General features: G+C 36.8%; 1 protein-coding gene across 1 annotated transcript in view; it reads left to right on the forward strand.

Moving 5' to 3' along the window:
• The first annotated feature begins 7,339 nt into the window (after positions 1-7,339).
• Positions 7,340-19,708, forward strand: part of LOC114522754 (transcription factor AP-2-epsilon-like) — a 48,726-nt gene continuing 36,357 nt past the window's right edge. The window contains exon 1 of the mRNA XM_028543497.1: positions 7,340-7,426. Within this exon, the coding sequence (XP_028399298.1) occupies positions 7,377-7,426 (50 nt within the window). The 5' untranslated portion in view covers positions 7,340-7,376. The remainder of the gene's footprint in view (positions 7,427-19,708) is intronic.

The following is a 19,708-nucleotide window of genomic DNA, read 5'->3' on the forward strand; positions in this document are numbered from 1 at the left end:
AATAAAGAAGACGGAAAAACCCGTTCATTTCGTCCAAGCATTCCGTTAACAAAAATAACAAACATCTACATAAACTTTCATTTCTCTCTCGAAAAATATATGTCTGTGTGTAATATTAACTGTTGTAAGGAGGATTTTGTAATTTAGATTTAATTTCAGATACCATCATATTCGTCTGAATGGAGTAAATTATTGGATGTTTACAAAGTTACTAACGAGCAAGCAACGAATTGAAGACGAAAAATGTCCCCCAAGAGTCTATTCCCCTCTATATCAGTCTGCACGGCAAACCAATATTTGCGCTCGATCATGCAACAAAGAGTGTCTCATTCTCATTTCAGACAAGGCATTTCTTATACCGACCGTAGATAAACATCGCTCGATGAATTGCGATAAAGTAAACCAGGTTTTGGATTGAGATATTGTGAAAAATACAATAAAATATGCATGGAATTAGTGATATGATCAAAACTATGGAGGCAAGAGTAAACAATTCGTTTTACTAGAAACACTTGGCGTGTTGATGTACAAAGTCAGTATGAAAATTGATTGGAATTGGTGTACAATGACGTCAGTGACAGTCCAGTAACAAGTTTATGACGCATAGACCAGCCCCTGCTGTGGCGGCTCCCTTTATCCCCTCTTTAAAATATGCAAAAGCACAATGTTTACGCTATCTCAAACAATATATCCTTTATTTTTTTTTAACTGCAGGCCCACAACTGAGCTGATTAAATCATTAGCTTCGTTTCATGAACGAGAAACGATTCGATGCGCGAAATAAGTCCATAAATAACCATAAAAAATGAAATGCCGCTCGTAACACTACACAATGTTTCCACGAAGGGTTAAGAAATATTTGGTATGATATCGAGGCTTGTTTACATGTTCCTACTTACTCGAGATTAAACGAAGCGTATGAACAATGATTTTTGTGGCGTTAAAATATGTCCTTGGGAGACCAAACAAATCCTTGTATATATTGTCGGGAAAATTATACAACAGAACTAACAGGAATATAATATTTACTTAATTTTTAATGCCTGAAAATCGCTGCACACTACCGTTTCCCTTAATCTTCTGCTAAGCACGATCATTTGAACAGCCCCTTACAGTTTATCACCTTCAAATTGACAGGTAGGGTATGTCCACCAATAAATTATCACATAAAATCGTCAGCAGTATTTGCACGCCGTTAATCTGCTGATATGAGTTTTTTTTTTATAAAGGCTGGTGTTTTTCATATCTCGTAATTCATCGTAATTCATCGTAATTCATATGTCGTAATTCGTCGCATTTCGTACGAATATGCAAACCGAATCACAATGAATTACGAGAAATCATTTACGACACAATACGACAATTGCGAAGTATGGAAAACAGGCCCAAACATATACAATTATACAGTGGGCCGAGGATTTGGCTTGCGGTATACGAGTGGATTTTAATATTGGGAAACTTTTGCACGGCCATAGTCACTGAAGAGCAGATGTCAAAGTAGACAAAATATAGTGACTGTAGTTCTTCAGTTCATATCCTGTAATAAATCACATGTTGCGTTAGCCCTCTCTAAATATACATATATTATAGTCTTTATAGTCTCAGTCTCAGTATGACTGATAGCGTTAAGACTTTTCAATTAAAGATGGCGGCTACAAAACTGTTTACTGCTCAGCTGGACTACCTTTAATTGGATGATTTTCCAGCTTTTTCCACAGACCACAGGTGGAGGCGTCCTATGAAACCACCTTTTGCAAAACATTCGCAAATAAACGTGAAAATAAGCTTTAACACGTAATTGAGGTTCGTGGGTCATGACCCTTATATTCATGCTAAGCCGTCTTACTCGTCCAATATCCCACTTGTAGGTTTGTTTTCTTGAGCAAAACTAAAGCCTTCCTCACACGTATTTTGGAGAAGTTTGTTTTTCTATATTTGCGAGGCTCGCTAGAAAAACCTCGAAGACGTTTGTTCCCTTTTGAGCGTTCTAAAGTTAAATACCAGGCTTTTACAGCCATCTTTAATAGAACGGTCTATCGAAATAGATTAATGCACCAACTGCGTAGCGTTGAAAATACAACCATTTAATTTGAGTGCTTTTAAATTATAAAAACTGAAGTTGTTTGCTAGTATGTCAGCACTTAAACTTGAGAAAATGACCACATAGTTCGATCATTGACATATATATTTCCGGACTAGTGCTCTCTCTCGTGTTATTGAATTGATAACCATACATTTGGATATTCGTTTCTGATGAAAAGATGTTGTTGATAGAGGGTTAAATGTTGGAATCATATATCCCTTCAGGCAGGAATACTTCTCGCAACCGGAGCTATAGCTCGCAGCGCCGGGCGGAAATAGAGCCCCGGCTGGTGAAACACGACAAACCGACCGTCCACAGCATTCGCCCAGGACTGAATTTATGGCGACGAATCAAACTCTAAAATTCCGGCCTTTCCTGCCAGATAATTTTACCAAATACTAAACTTACCAAACTTTTAATTCAAACTGTATATTTCGAACAATTAATTAATACGTGCGTTTTATACGCAATCATTATTTTTAATAACTTTTATTCTGCATCAACCTCCTTTTTCAAAACCGAATTCTCCTTTATTTAAAAAATGGTACAAGGTAGCTGTATCACGAATGAAATTGGGTTAGAGTACTAATTTTAACTGTGCATGCCCATGAATTCTACTGCTGCCGTGTTCACATTTAATCCGTATCGTGCCAACGAATTAAGTGCAGTGTAAATATATAGTTTCTAGTTATTGTCCTTCCATGCAAGTGAGATCAAGTACAATTTACCTTAGTTGATTAATCAAATTAACTTCCAGTTTTAACGATAGTCCATCTTAGGTCAAACTAAATTAGTTTGGCAACGCCTGTTTTTACTTGTGAAAAACATCTAAAACCTTAGATCACCGAGTCAGTACCGCCTTCAACACGTATCAACACTTCTCACAATCCAAAACGCCACATTTAGAAGTGAAGCACTTCTTTGCTCAGCTGGCTCAAAGCAAGGAGACCGCAAAAGCTTATCGATAAAGATCTTGTTGTGCCGTTTAAGTGTGCACAATAAATTACCTTGTTGAACATCTATAATGGTACTCAAACGACCAGAATTGTGGCGACAAATATAATTATTATGAAACGCATTGGTTGTTTGCTGAGTGATAAATCAATAAGAAAGGGCCAAGCAACCAAACCGATTTCATGGTTGGATTAATTCCAAAAGATAAACAACCTCAAATCTTTTAAAATAGAACTTAATCCCAAGATTAGCATCTAAAAATCCAAAATACGGGATCAAAACAAACTGTCCCTGAATGAGTTTGTGGTGTTTCGATTTCATTACAAACTGATCGTCATTTAATCGTTTCCTGAGCCAAAGGAATTTCTAGCTTGAATTGAACACAAATATTCACAAATAGCATAATCAAAGTGGTTTGAACACTGATTCGAGTTCTACGGACTATACGTTGTTTTGGGAAACAACCCCAAAATTTCAACGTATATATAACTACTTTAGGTATTATAGTCAAACCCTTCTGAAGGAGGCTAGTCTACATTTATCTGTTGTTCGAAGATGCTCTGTTATCATGTATCATTCATTTTAATTCACGTTTCTTTATCAAATGATTAAGAAATCACATTAATCCCCTCCCCTCTGAAGTCTTTTCATTCTTTGGTTCCGGGCTTTAGAAAAAGAGTTAATCCGCCCGTCCTTTGAATCTTTTAGAAATTCTTTGTGAAAGTCAATAATTGATAAAGTGGGATATTCGCTAAACCAAAACGAGATTATCTGAAGAGCGTGCAAAAGCAATTCTTTGATACGATTGTTATGCTATGCAGTCGGTCCACGATAGACAAGGCACAGGAAATGTACCTCGTGAGAGATAACCCATCTTACTTTGCACTCTTTTGTCCATTTTGTTTTCGAAGTGAGACCATTATTAAATGGTTTAGGTAATAGGCAAGGTTTCGTCTGGAATTTTTTTACAAGCTCGCGAGGAGGTCACTAACAAAGCCTCGAAGTGAATACCGTATTAATTGCACATGCAGCGCTTGTAAATGCAAAATACATTTTGTAACAAGGATTATCTTCATGATTTGAATCGATGGAGACGCTACGATAGTGCTAAAAAATCTGGCCTTTTAAAACCATGCAATGACAATATATTTATTTAAAACCATACCGAACTTTACCGAAAACCCTATAAATATATGTGTATCTTAAAAGGTCCACAAATTGGAAAGCAAGACTGCATGGGCTGTGGGGTTCGTGTCGAGGTTCATGTCACTGATATATGTACAGGTGTGAACCAGCCTGGATGGGGAGGGGGAAAACTTCCCCACGTTTAGAAGATTTGCAATACAGTACGATAAATATGGTACCAGGCTTCACCCTCTCTTAGTTTCCTGTGAGGGGATTGTTGCTTCTAATACCTGCATGTATTTTCTCAAAGAAAACAGAATGATCAGCGTTCGTGTCAGTTTGTGTATAATTATATCCGACCGGATGTATTTTGACACGAAAAATAATTGGGCTGGTATCATTGAGCCACCGACGTCCATCATGATCTGGAAAATTATTATTGAGATCAAATCTAAATGCCGCGTGAAATTAATGGCACCAAACCACCAGATACCAACACTAACGCCATATTGCGTCTCATTATCACATACTAAATCAAGTTTGTTTGCAGTAATTGGAATTCCACGCGCAAATATTTGTTTCTGCATGTACAATACCGTACAGTACACACAGCTACAACGAATGCTTTTTTAATTTCCTATTGCGATAAGCTTATATCCATGTTTGCACTGATTGTTCTTTGTATTTAATCTATTTATCACTTTTTTCCTCAGGAATAAGTGTGATTATTTCGCCGCGAACGTCTTGTTTTAACGACCATGCTTAATTCCATTATCAATATATGAGTTGACTGTAATCATCAGCTAAATTTTAGATAAATGAAATATTCTGTACACCTTTGCATAGCAAAGTGTTGCCATATTATGTCTACATATACTATAGTAATATCCTCACTTTTCTTGACTTAAAAGTGCCGTAACATTGTGCTAATGAACACCGCAAAGTTCAATGCCGAGGTAACATTTCCTGGGTCAACTAATCATGCAGACAAAAACACTGAGAATCACACATTGATCAAAGGAAATTTTTCTCGCCGGATGTGATAAACTGATTTGAACCGAAATTGTTATGTCACTCATATTAATATCAACTATTCTTTTTGACAAAAACAAGTAGGGGTATATATAAATGTACGGTATCATATTATATATATTACATAAAAACTGTATAACGCGTACAGTATTCCAGATACTGAAGCCTGATGTGTACAAAGCAAGCGGCTTTATGTGTCTGTCGATACTGAAACTCGCGCTGTTCGTTCTTTTTATTGAGAGTTTGAGTAAGACCGGCTCAGCGATGAAATAAAAACTTGTTCCGTTGTAACAGAAATTGAGATCTTTCACGCCATATATTCACGAGTTCGAGAGTTATGATCGATGTATATACGGCTGCGATTCAAGAAGTTCGAGCATGCGTCTTTAGAATACTTTCGAGGAGATGCACTTTACATCTACATCTGAACAATCGACGCTTCAAAGTAGCTGCCACTAGCAGAGACAGTTGGGAAATCATTTATTTCCTCTATGAAGTGCATGATTTGTGCAACAAAAACAAACAAAAACATAGGTAAGGCTTTACAGAATTTTGGGCGCATTCGAGGGGTTGCCCAAAGCTTATTCAAAAGTACAGAACCAATACGGGTGCCATTCATTGTACCAAGCTTCGACGTTCATATCAGCGTTTTGCGAAGTTACTTTGTACCAGCTTGCCAAAGAAAAGGCTGGCTGGTACAATACGGTCGATCCGTTGTAATGACTGGACACAGTACAGCGTCGGTACTCGAGGTCAAGTGTTTTATAGAGAACGGATCTTAAAACGTGCGTCATCCCATCAGCATGTGCACAGAGAATTGTCTTTGTTTTAAGCACCTATACTCTATAATATTTAGAATACATACACCGCATTATGGAATTGTAAATGTACGTTTGTTAACAAGGTGAAATGGCTGTTCAAAGGCATCACAAAATAAACATTTTGACACTATGAAGTCGAAGGTTGCATTGAAAGCACAATTTGATACAGGCAAGTTTCACTAGATGGACAAAACAGTAAAAAGGTGACAATGCAGCCCAAAGCAACTATCTATATGACTATAAATTGTTTATTGTTCAACTGCGAATATGCAGAGAAACCTTCTTCGTTTGAAAGGTTTTTCTCCTGCTTCAATAGGAAAATTATTAGAATTAAGTTGACTGCGTCATTTGCAGCCAAGCCCACAGATAAGCTTATGATCGAGTATAACATATTCTATTAGTAAAGCTAACAAGACCAACTTGTACGAAAGCTATAGACCTCGTGGTGAATATATCGAGCAGTATATCCTGATATCTCTTCCAATACACTTAACTGCATAGTCTTCGGGTCAGTTGTGTAAGGAGTAAAGGAGCTTTCTGTGTAAAAAACAACTTCCACGTATATATAAGAAAGCCTGACGAATTAAATCCGGGTTCTTTAGAAAGGCCACGCAAACACGTCAGAAATCGATACAAAAATTTGATTATAAACAACCATTCTATATTGCCCTACTTCGAGAATAAAGCATAGGCAAGTAAATCAGTCACGAATATGAGATAAAAGCAGATTACAGATCTCGAATAAGGGACGTACATTAGTCTTAAAATTGTGCACACATGTATACAAGGGAAAAGCAATATTGTTTGAATATAGGCGATGTAAGTTCGAGAAAGTTCACTTTGGAATATTCAAGAAAATGGCCTCCATAGCAGCTTTTTACGAACGTGCAATATAATCTGTTTCACTCTGATAGGTAAATGTGTTTTGCTCTACATACTGTTACATGTCATTTCGATATTAACGCCTTTACTTAATCATTCTTCACATAAAGAATTGGGCTTTCCTTCGACCGAGATTATAAAACAATGGCGGATCCCTTTAATCTATTCGTGTTCTTCAATTCGCATCACGCACTTAAAAGCTCACGGACAGAGGCTAATGGATATATTAGTAAGAATTTAATAAGCAAGAGGTAACACCTTTGGATGGGGTGACGAAAATTGCAAAGATTTCCCTCCCGTGTACATAAATGCTTGTTTTCACGTCCAGCACTAAGATACAATGGCAATCATGGCATACCTTTCATTACCTCAACAAATAGCGCGCGGATTTTGGAAGGGGACTGGGGCGACATCAGTCGATCGTTTTTGATGTGAGTTCATAGTAGTGTTAGCCAGCAGCGAGGTTTGGATGCTGTACTATGTCAAATTTGAATCACTTTTCGGGGAGCTACTATGATTACAGAAAGAGGTAAGACTTTCTTTCTAATTTACTATCACTGACTAGGCTGTATTCTGCGCGTGAAACACTTAAAGTTACCGGATAAACCATGGATAATACAAGAATTATCGAGAAAATTCCTGTATTCTATCACTGGCACGATGTCAATTTCATAGTTGTGTATAATCATCCAAACTTTTCACACCACTCAGACTGAATTCTGCTGCAAATTCGAGTCTTGAGACAATCAGTTAACGTAAAGGTCATTCGAGCAAACAATATTTACAATAATTGCAAAGTGTTAGGGTGTAATTCTTGCTTGGGGTGATACTATACAATTCCGGATATGTACTTCGTTAAATGAGATACAAACGCTTAAATAGTTTGAACCCAAAGTTGCCGCGGTGCGATATAAGACTAGCAGGGGAGGTAGTTAGTTACATGTTAGGGCAAACAAACTGCTATGACGGTAACTTGCAACACAAATCCAAAATGTGTCCATGGCATGGCATTTCTTTGACGGGTTACTATGTCTGTTTGGGTTACGCTCGGTCACAACAACTCTGCGCACTGCTTTAATATCTTTCAAGCCTATCGGAATACAGGCGCAGAATTGGCCGTACCCCGTGTAGAAACGGTTCCTTGTGTTCGAACCTTTTTGTTGGGCCCTGTCAAACAATGATTCACGCTTACAAGGCATTGCATTCATGCAGATGAAAGGGCAAATAAAGTAATCAAGATTCGAGACAAATAAAGTGAAAAGGGAACGGAAGCACTTTTGTAGAGCAGATTATAAAATTCTTACTATATACCTTTTTCATGAATTCTATAAAACCCAAGTACAAGTGCTCTTTGGATACACAACAAAAGACTGAACAAAGCAGGCTCCGCGCTTTTAAAGAGTCCTTAAAAATGAATCAGCCCGAATGCAGTTTCAAGTACAACAGCTTTAGGTAAAAATTTCTACTTTATCTCTGATCCTTCGAGGAATTGACGGCTAAACTATAAACAATGTTGACTAGCCTTGCATCGTATGCAACTAGATAAAAGCTCTTTTGCGAAGAACAGGGCATTTATGCCACAAAAGCAAATACGTGGATGAACCTGTCTGTAATTGAAGTACAACATTGTGTAATTAATTTACTATATATTTATATACTTCTTTCGTGGCAAATTATCTTCAAATAGGCAACGGTACATAGTCTTTTATGATATACGCATGCAATCAAGGCTACAACATATTTACAAAGCTACGGGTATATTTGAAGCGATGTTCATTTGAACGAAGTAGAGTATTTTGGTCTTTGAAGATAAACATATACCACAGGTGCAGTCTCACATAGCTACAGCGCGGTGTACAATTCCTGTATATCATCCAAGTTTAACGCACAAATAAGCAATAGCCGAATTTAATTTGGCCCATTTAAACGTCAACGAAAAGATATTGGTTTATCGAGGAGCCACATGATTTATTTCAACCTAAAAATGATAGTACTGAATAGGACGCTTTTGCAAAAAACAACAACTCGTGCGCACTTTGAACAGTGTAATTTTGGACTTTCCTTGTGCTACACGCACAAATATATATTGGAATCTTGTATGAAATCTGTACAATAGCAAAGCTTTTTGGTCACACAATATATAGAGATGCATGTATATTTATAAATAGAAGAGGGGGTTTTATAGGAGGACCCGCCGGAACAAAGCGATTCTAGGCACTTTGGAGTCACAAATATACACTGTTATATAGCTATATGTATATTTCAAAATGACACACAATATTTCTAGTTTGTACTCTTGCAGAACTAAGATTCGTTTGAGTGACGGAATTTAATCTCATTCAAGTTCTAAAACTATTGAAACAAATAGACACTGTTATGACTGACTGAAATTAGGTCAATGGCATTGGGCCATGTCATGTCTTCAACGAGAAATTTACCACAAACGCAGTTCTAAAATGACATAGCAAAAATTTCTAAGATTATTGATATTATGTCCTTCTTCGTCGATAGTAATATTAATCGAACATCTAAACATAGCTTTTTGGTTCAGCAGCTCTAGAACAACTAAAAACATAGACACAAAAGCCAGTCAAAACCACTGATGTCTATACACAAATGCATGCACGAAGCTTAAATTTACTCCGCCCTCATGGAGCCGAGATTTAAATCTGATTCGTTCCCACTTCACCGTTTGCCAGTGTACGATGTATCTTTTAAACGCTAAACAACGAGTCCAAGGCCATTGTTATTGCAAGATTAAATGCAGCTATAAGATAAAGAAGGCACTTATATGAAGAATAACACTCTATATAAGCAAGGTCCACAACTGAAAGCAAGGATGTACACACTTCATGCTCGTGGGTTAAGACGATCTGAGTTCGTTCGAATAGATTTCAATGATAATAATTTAGCAGCTATTCAAATGCATATACCTTTAACACTTGTTAAAGTTGCTGTAATACAGGAAAATCGAGCTTGCATGCAAAAGACTTGTGGGTGCAGATGCGTGACTTTCAATAGCACCGACAGGGCGCTGATTTGCTCCGATATACTATCATGTAAACAACATCTAGGAACATGTAAACAAAGCAGAAGACAGCTTAGAACTTCTACGAAATCGAATGATACAAAAAAATATTATAAGAATTCTCGTACAGGTGTTCATTTTAGTAGGCGTACGAATGCGTGACTTTATTACCTGGCCACTCTCTTCATGTCGCCGCGAACTTCAAAACTCCTTGACAAAAATTTACAAAAAAACCTCTTTTTATGCTCGGCATACAGTCAGTGGTTTGAGGTTCTCCACAAATCTTGAAGACGAAACTGAAGCAAGCTAAACTCTCAACTTCACTAAATGATTATATTTTCTATATATTTTTACCTGTTGTGAAATTTTTAATCGATACAAGTATATGTAGGTGTGAAATAGATCTCGAGCATTCGTGCATGCAGCTGTCTCGCTTGATAGTTGCTCTTCGTGGAAATATATACGTTTAAAACATCATCAAAATCAAATGCTGTTTCCAAGGTTAGCATAGGAGTATTTTAATCGCACGACGAAGCATTGTATATAGACAACTCTACATGAATGCATACGTTAACCGAAGTTTTGTTGATCCTTTCACACTTCTGTCATTTCGCAAAATTTATACTTGTAAGTGTTTTCGTTATTTTAACATTGGGTAAACCCAGTACTTTGAAACACCTATATGGACAATCGCTCTAATCTCATATTCCAAGAGTCTGAATTATTTATTTCTGAAATTTTTCACAGTGCACTGATTCGTACGATTTTGTTATGAAAAGATATATCGATGCATGGCGAAAGAACAATAAAGATCCTCGAGTTTTCTCTTACGAAAACACACATGCAATCGATAAACTACAAATCACTTGATTTTCGCGACGCCAATCTCCAAACAAAACCTCAAAAATAACATCACAAATATAGCCCGTATTTTACAAAACCCACAACGTCTAAATGGCTTGTCTGTCACATATGAAAGTGTAGGGCAATATTAATCTACGTTTATGGTATCTCGACGCCATAAAACGATTGTTTGATCAAATTAGCCGTATACATACGTGCACGCATCTATCTTCATCCCAAGCGCATGAATAGCCTCTTTTGAACAGACAAAGAAAGAAAGGGGACCGGAAAACCATAATATGTAATGTAGCTTTCAAATGCGACTTGCAGAAATAGTAAAAGAAAAATAGGTCGAGAGATATGCCAAAGCTAAGTGAGTGTAACCAAATTATAAGCGAACAATCAAACTTTTATTTTTCGATTTGCTTTCCGAACAAATTTATTTATTAGAATATGCTAGAACTATACGAGTACAGCTTATATTCGCGATTAAGTATCGCGCGCGCGCAACCATATAATTATAATCTATAGGATCAGTATACTGTGCGAAACTCAGGACAATAGTGGCCAAGCAAAGTTCATTATTATCTCGCTTACGGTCTATTGAATTTGTGAAGCTTTTAAAACCCACAATGGCTTATGTTACTGGAAAGCACGAGATTCACATTGCTTCTATGAAACGCGTTTGATTAGGGCAACTTCAAACTGAAAGAACGATATATGTAAATTATCAGAAATATTGTTTGAAGAAACGATACCCTGTAATTTTGGAAGAGTTCCATATCAATTCACTCGTCGTTATTTTCAAATTTGAAAATTTATTCCGCTATATATCAAAATGCGACTATTAATGTCACGAGAATTACGAAACTTTAATGCGCCCACACGATTGTGAAATAAGAAGTCGAAATCGCTTCAGCTCAAAAGACATAGCTATAACCAGCAATCCACTATGTTAGATCTCCACTAGCTCTGAAGAATCAGTCGATTTTTCTTACTATTGATTGAGATCGATTTTAATGAATACTTAGCAAACCCGTGTTTTCTGTGTCAAATTTTGTAAATGAGTTGTTCTAGAAGGCGTTAATTGTCTATAATAACTCTTACAGCTCTGACACGCATTTTTTTTTTGTCACAAAAGCGTAACAATTAATTCTTAATTATTGTGTTTCGAAATAAGACAATAGACGTCGTTTTACGGTTGCAGTGGTATTTAACAAAGCCAATTTAAAAGAGCTGGGATAAGCACCCCACGCTACCATTCCAAACATCGTTATTTGTGCAAGCGTGAACTCTCGTTCTCATCATCATTGACAGACCAATATGTAGTTTCAGCCTTGCATTCAAATATATGTTTTGCTTCAAAATGTTGTGTTTTGTCAAAGACCACGGTGTTGTCCGTGAGCAAAGTATACAAGATGTGTTTTTATCTTTGTGTGAACGGTGAGCCGCGCAATGAATTGAGGCATAAAATTAGGTCTATATTATGTGATATTTAGATGCGAAACTTATATATTCGATATTTCTGATGCTTTAACCGAGCCACTATATCCGTGTATTTGCCGGACAACGGGGTTTAACGAATAACGAGTAACTTCAAAGCCTAGTCCAAGTTATATCACTGCATGCTATACCAAAAACTAGGATTTCCAGCGCTAAATTTGGCAACTTGCCATCCCTCTTTTGGCTGTCGAAATATTTCTCTAGTCTCAATTAAAACTGTTTACTGGCTAACGTCCACCAGTTTTAAAATAACATTTGAGCATTTGAGCAAAGCAATGTAAGCATATATCTCGAATGCTGTATTCAAGAAGTGATCGGAGCGGGAGACTTTGGATTTTCACCGTAATGATATTCAACAAAAAGTAGATGCGCACGACTAAGACATTGTTTGAAATGTTATTCCCCAAACCTTGCTATTGATTAAGCAAATACAGCCCGACGCGATAGTGGGAAAGCAAATTTAGTGTCAAACTTAGGGAAGTACGCGTGTGTGAATTTAGAAGTGAGCTCATAGAACTAAGGCGATGGGAGTCGTTTTGTTTGGCCGGAATTTCGAAATTCACTCAGAATCCTAATTGGATAATAATTATTAATAATTTCACGACAGCGAAAAGGCAGAGTGCATGAATTGTTTTTGTTTTACACTGACGTTGCTCGTTATTTTCCAATTAGTTGGCAACGAACGGGCAAATTCCATCTAATCCACGTAATTAAAATAGCACGCATTCCGATAAATTAGCGTAATTGGCTATGGCTATGAGAAATACTTTTGTTTTGTGCATTAAGTAACTTTTAAGTCGTTTTACACGAAGATGAACACGAAAACAACTCGTGAAATCTTTCCGCCTGCATCTGTTCAGTTTTGCATGAAGAAACCACATGTGAATATTCACATGTGGTTAGTACACACATTCTTTGCCATCGAAAACCTGCAGCAAATATGTTCATTCTTAACCTAAAAAAATCATTCTTAACCTAATATTCGGCTTGCAGTAATAACAATAAAGGTCGATACATATCCTATTATGGACCTTAAGATGCACCCAATCTCTTCGACGCGGACGTGAGGTATTATATTGTCGTTATTTCCGCGGTTTTAAAACAGGAAAAAAATTATGGACTTCTTTTGATAAACAAAGTCATTTCATGTCATGTCCGCGTCGAAGATTTCGTGCATCTTAAGGTCGCTATTAACCCTTTTCCATTTCTCATTTCTCATGACACCAAACTATATATACCACAAGGTTTTCTTATAATAGATTGGACAGCGAAACACCAGCTGATGATTTATAAATTAAAGTGTGTGTGTATTGCGGCCTACGAAAATAACCAGAAGTTGCTGTCTGAAATCGACAAAATTAAAAAATAATTTGTTATGTTAGGGTGCTAAAAGCATGTATATTTCAGAACGATAACGCGACGTCTGTGGCTATCAATAAAACGCGTTAATGAAACCACATCGATCTTAATTAACTCATTCCTGACAGTAGTAGGTGGTTTCTTGGTATCGCCATGCAGAAACGATTTCAATGAAAATCTCGTTTCCTTCAAAAACTAATTGATATTCTTATAAGATTAACCGATTTGTGTTGTTACAAGACTTGCATTTTAGGCAGCATGCAAGTAGTCTAACTTTAAATAGGATTCAGTGGAACTTTTACTATGACCAAAAAAAGCCATGATTTTAGTTTCGTTTGTATTGTACTTTATGATCTACTGACAGACGCGGCAATGACAGGACGTTATTGTTTTCTTTGTTACTATTTTTTCAATAACTTACGGTTATATACTGCTCGTGCGTATAAGCAAGCAAGCATGCATACATGCATGGTTTTACTACAAATCCTCAATAATTGTATTCCGGAGAGCAATCGTATAAATCACTTCACTCAACAAGCAGCGAACTAGGAGTCGGGCCAAGGTTAGCATTTCCTAACAACTGTACACAAAAGTAGTGTCAGTATCTAGGGCCCTCATTAGTGCATGCTGATGATTTTAAGAATTGGGCAGTATATTTATTGCATGGATGCCCATACGTCGAAGTAATTTTAGAAAAAAAAACTCGAATTTACCTCAAATGGTAAGGTTTTGAGAGGATTTGACAGATTAGCTAATAGTGCATGATACAGGGTTAATGTAAAGTAATACGAAAGATAATGTACATGCAATTATGTCCATTTTGAACGATATACGAAGTGTTGTGCTCCACCGCGAACGTTGTAGGTTGAAAGATCAGCGGTCTCTTAGCTAAGCTGTCGAAGTCTACATTTTTATTTAACGAACTAAACGCAGACACGAACCACTCAAATCAGTCCTACTTATGATATATAATTCTATAATAAGGGCGTATATTGTTCTTTCAATTCATAATCGCAAATAGGAGTATCAATTTCATACTTGATTCTGTTCTTGACATTTTAAACACAATCTAATCGCCTTTAATATGAAGACCATATTGTTAATATCATTCCGTTTGAAAATATACGCTATATCAATATCAATTGCTGTCGGCATTTATACAGTAATGCTATAAAACTCGTTCGAACGTACCAGAATATAATCTGTTGATTAGAAGAGAAATATAAAAGTCTTAAAATACCCACCTTCGATAATACGTCAACGGTCCTATGTACCATCATCTACCAACAATCTCAAGAGATACAACTCCATTAAACTTACTCAACGATCATAAAATGCAATGCTTTTAACATTCTCTAATTCGTTAAAAGTCCCAATTATTATGTAAGACAAAAAAAATTAGGGAAAAACACATCGCGTGATTTTCTAATCCGAAAAAAATGTTCCCTTTTTCCGAGACTCTGTCAAGGTGGATTTTTACTGATTGAATTGAAGAGTTTTAAAAGGAATTACCACCCACTTAAATCGTCTCGCGCAGTATAGAGAGTGCTGTGGTCTTAACATATTGTAAACAGTAAAACTATTCTCTTACAGGCAACTTAAATGCATTCCGCATTGTCTCACGGAAACGAGCACTAAGAAACGTGTTGAATGATAAGATGCAGGCATGCTGTGTTGCAAGTACAGTAGTGAGATGTACAATCTGACGTTTAAACACTCATATCTATTACAGTACCGCATGCAACTGATAAAATTTTTGCGTAATTCGCCCGCTTAACACACTGTAAGCAACTAGCAAGTATATAGATTCAGTTTCACTCATAAAACGAACAAACGAATCATTTTCTTTCGTCTTCCATTAAACTCCATGCACTTCCTTGGGCTAAAATTTTGGCTAAACTTAGGTTTTACCTTATTGTTATTGTTATCAGGTTTTACGTTATTGTTAACCCGTTTCATGCTTATCTCTATCTATCATGGTTACTAGCCCTTTAGGCTCTGCGTTTTATAGCTCGTGCCGTGCTGAACATTAACAATATATTTACTATACATTAGACCATTTCTGGTGCATCAAATATAATAAAATGTACATGAATCAACCAACGGTAGCAGCCCAAACTGATTTGTTTTCTTTTCATTCGCACCTGCATGATCCTGGCTGATGAAATCAGGTAGAGATAAATAAATCCTATGACGCTTGTTTCACAAGGAAAATTATTCGCTTATGAAAACTTCGAAAACTATTCTTAAGTGTGGATTGATCAGTCGAAAGAGTTTCGGTTAGCATCGAGATGAAAATTTAAGGATGTTAGGGGGAAGGGGTTGGGGATTTAGGAACAGATTTTTACATCATTAAGAAATTTTTACGAGGATTGTTATAATGAAGGGTGCATACGTCGACACGCACGATATTTTAACGCACAAAGGCACGATTGCCGCAGACACTGGAGACACAAACCTGAAGACGTTTAGACTTCTTGACTGAAACGCAATGAGAGAAATGACACCTTGCTTGATCAGAATAGTACTGCTTGTGTCCTTCAATCTTTTTGGTGATGCATGCAGACACGATGCACGACTGCCAACATTTTAAATTTTAATGATTTTAGCGTTGGTCACCTAGAGAATCGTAATTTGACCTTATTACATGCACACACAAGTGCAGGAAATGTCATATTCAAGCGATACAAAGGCGAAAACTATTCCTTAATTCTTACAAACACAAGTATCTTGTCGTATTTTAATTGCTTTAATGTCCTCTGTAGAGAGGCGAAATACAAGATAATTCGACATCTCCGGATACACGTATTGCATCTTTACCATGTAACCTCATGCGATGTCCCTGTGGGCAGAACCTCAAGAACTTTCTTTGTATTTAAGCTAGGCAGTACATAACTGAATCCTCTTTTATGAGAAGATACAGGATAAACCTGTCACTATATCTTTAGCACAAAACGCGTAACGACATACTTTGAGTTTATGCAAATGATCGTACTTAGTCATATATCAGTACCCAGAATCCCTTGCGAGTGTAGGTCGTACCCAGGCCTCGCGGATGTGAAGATTCATGTAACTTTAGTGCATGGCCATTGTATCTGAAATAGCCTTTCCAATTTGTATTGATGCTCCTCAACTGAAGAACGATAAAATTCATAGAGAAATATGACCTTGGCATTTTTCGGAATAGAAATGCGGTTAAAATATTCCAAAGTCTTCAGTCGGTTATAAAAAAAGCCACGAACGTACGCACCTAAATAAAAAACCAACAACCAAATTGCAATATTAAAAGCATTTTAACCGTATTGCCTGTAGGGAAAAAGTATTAAATTCTACATGTGCTTGTTTGCAATTAAACAAGCAGTTGCACCTGTTTCTAAAAGCCTCCAATTATCGTAAAAAAACGGAAATTGTGAGACAGATTTGTGTTCCAAAACCACGGCACTTTGCGTAATCTTTTTGCGCAACCGCGACGTTTTTAATTTCGAAAAAAAAACCCGACATTCGTCCGCGTTTGCCATTTGCTGAGCCATTTGAAATCGGACAATTCATCGGGTTCCATTCTTTTGAACCAGCGCCAACTTTTGTAGTAATTTAATAGTGTTTGCGTCCGTTTTGGCGTAAAAATACTGATGAAGACAGCCTAAACTTAGTCCGTAAACAGACAAAGCCCGAATAATAACCGGTGCGAGTTATGACATTAGATCTGCTGATGTTCTTCGATCTCTTGATTGGGACAACTTAGAGACAAATCAATACTAATGTACAATACTAATAGTAAATCAATACTAATGTACAAAGTCTTGAACAACTACGTAGGTCCCATGTTGAAAGAAGCCTTGATTAGACGCAATCAAATGCAAACTAACTATGAACTTAGAAATAGTCATACAGATCTGGCTCTTCCTAAGCCCAAAAGAGAATTTTTTAAAAAGTGCTTTAAATATAGTGGAGCGAAGTTATGGAAGAGTCTCCCTATCGACACCAGACTGGCTGAGTCCATTCATGCATTCAAAAGCCAGCTGAAACTTAACTCCAACGTAACGAATATATTCTAACACATTCTAACCATAATATCCGGGGTCACACCAACTTGTACATAGCCTTTATTTTCCTACATTTTTGTAATTTTTAATCTTTTAGACGCCCCCGTGGAAATCAACGTATTGTTGTCGGCGCTAGTGTTTTTAAATAAAGTTTTACATACATACATACATACACTAAGCTCTAAGCAAGCGTGGATAATTAAATAGGTTTTAGCGCCAGTACTATACACGTTCAGCGTACGAGGGTGGTTTGGGAACAACGTCTGCATGACAATGAATCGCCGCTCAGAGAGAGGGAGGATTACAGCAGCTTCTGTGCATTGTTTGAACATATATTATACATGTAATATTACTCAAATTTCATGCCTTGATTTCTTTTGGAAATGACTTAATCCTTTTAATTTTTTTACAATATTTTTTTACTGGAAATGAAGCGGTTCAAAACGCAAACAATTAACGCGTTTGTTTACATTACGGACCGTAGCTCACTTTACGTTTTGGCCAGTATCCAATTTTCGTAATGGGCGAACTCAAAAGAATTTAAACCGTACGAAATTTCGATAATTTTGTAGAGAAATATGCAAGCTGTATAGAAGGTTTATATCAATTTTGCAACCAGGCTAATGCTCAAACAAGCGATTGTCGCAAACCAAATTTCCTTAGAATCCTCTTAATGTTTTGATTTTGACACGGAGTTACAGAAAGGTTCAAATCTCCTTCCTGATGACTGCATATAAACATAGTGGAAAGCAATTTCCATCAACTTATTTAGGCGGAGTCCAGTAATTATAATATTGCACAATACCCCGAGGAGACGCGTCGCTGACACCATTAAAATTGGCCGGAAAAAAACTGTTTTCGCTACTCGCAGACTTTTGGAAAAAAAGCACTTCTAATTGCCTGAGAACGTTGATCTTCCTCAATTCGCTGGACCCGCTTGATTGTTTTTCAAAATATTTTCGCCGGAGCAATGTAAAAAACGTGGTCGACGATCCAGTATTTTAAAGTATAAGTTGCATGAACTGAATAAAAATACGGATGATCCTGCGTGTTCTGAAAACACGGAAAGGGACAAGTTGTAAAATAGAAATCCATTTCTTGGTTAAAACAGCTTATAATAATCTCCTGAATAAGCATTTAATTTGATTACAGTGCTGATTGCTGAACATGATTACCTGCAAAATTTCGACTAGTTTCCTAAAATATAAAAAAAAAGATATAATCGATGAAGCATTTCGCGTATTTTCCTCCATATTTTTTCAATTATCGAATATTTTAATGCATTTTTTGGTTGAAAAACTTGGAATCATAGCAAAAGTCGGTTAAAATGAAATCATGAATGATGTTTTCTTCCGTATTTATGCCTGGTTTCCATTTGTTCGTAAGTGTCTTGAACAGGCATGTCAAGGTGGTTGATGTGATAGAGTATTTTAATGTGTGCACAGTGAACAATGATATTATGTCGACCGATTTGAAAGTAGAAATATAAAGACAAATTTTCTTCCGGACTATTTCTCATCGATGAAAATGACTGAAATATAAGTCGAAAAAAACGTACTAAAATTCGGTCGTTATTCTCCCCTTTTCCTTATCGCCTAAAATCTCTTCTTTTTAGCCATTTTGACAGTCATAACACTCTACATACACTTTGGTCTGGTTTGCTAAGTGAAAATTGCGTCAAAACAAAAAAATAGCTATGCCCTGCGGTTGCTTGTGCATAATTTGCGCGCGCGTACTACGTCATAACATTTATTAACCAATTGGAAGCTCCCACCATTCCGTATTCTACCAACTGTCATATCATCATTTTCCCAACATTTACTGCAAGGGCATATTTATACAGATATAGGAAATGAAGGTTGCGCCCAGGACTATAATATCAACTATGCATGTGTGCCGCTTTGGCACTCCACAAGAACTTCCTACGTTTGGCAGGTCTCTCGACTCTGAGTCGACTCACCGGCCAGCTCCAAAAATGTCCCGTAAACTTCTCATTAAGAGGCACAACCACAAACACTCTCGTATACTATATATA

This window comes from Dendronephthya gigantea, unplaced genomic scaffold (genome assembly GCF_004324835.1).
Source record: "Dendronephthya gigantea isolate DGI-Jeju-01 unplaced genomic scaffold, DenGig_1.0 000024F, whole genome shotgun sequence".
Classification (NCBI taxonomy): domain Eukaryota; kingdom Metazoa; phylum Cnidaria; class Anthozoa; order Malacalcyonacea; family Nephtheidae; genus Dendronephthya; species Dendronephthya gigantea.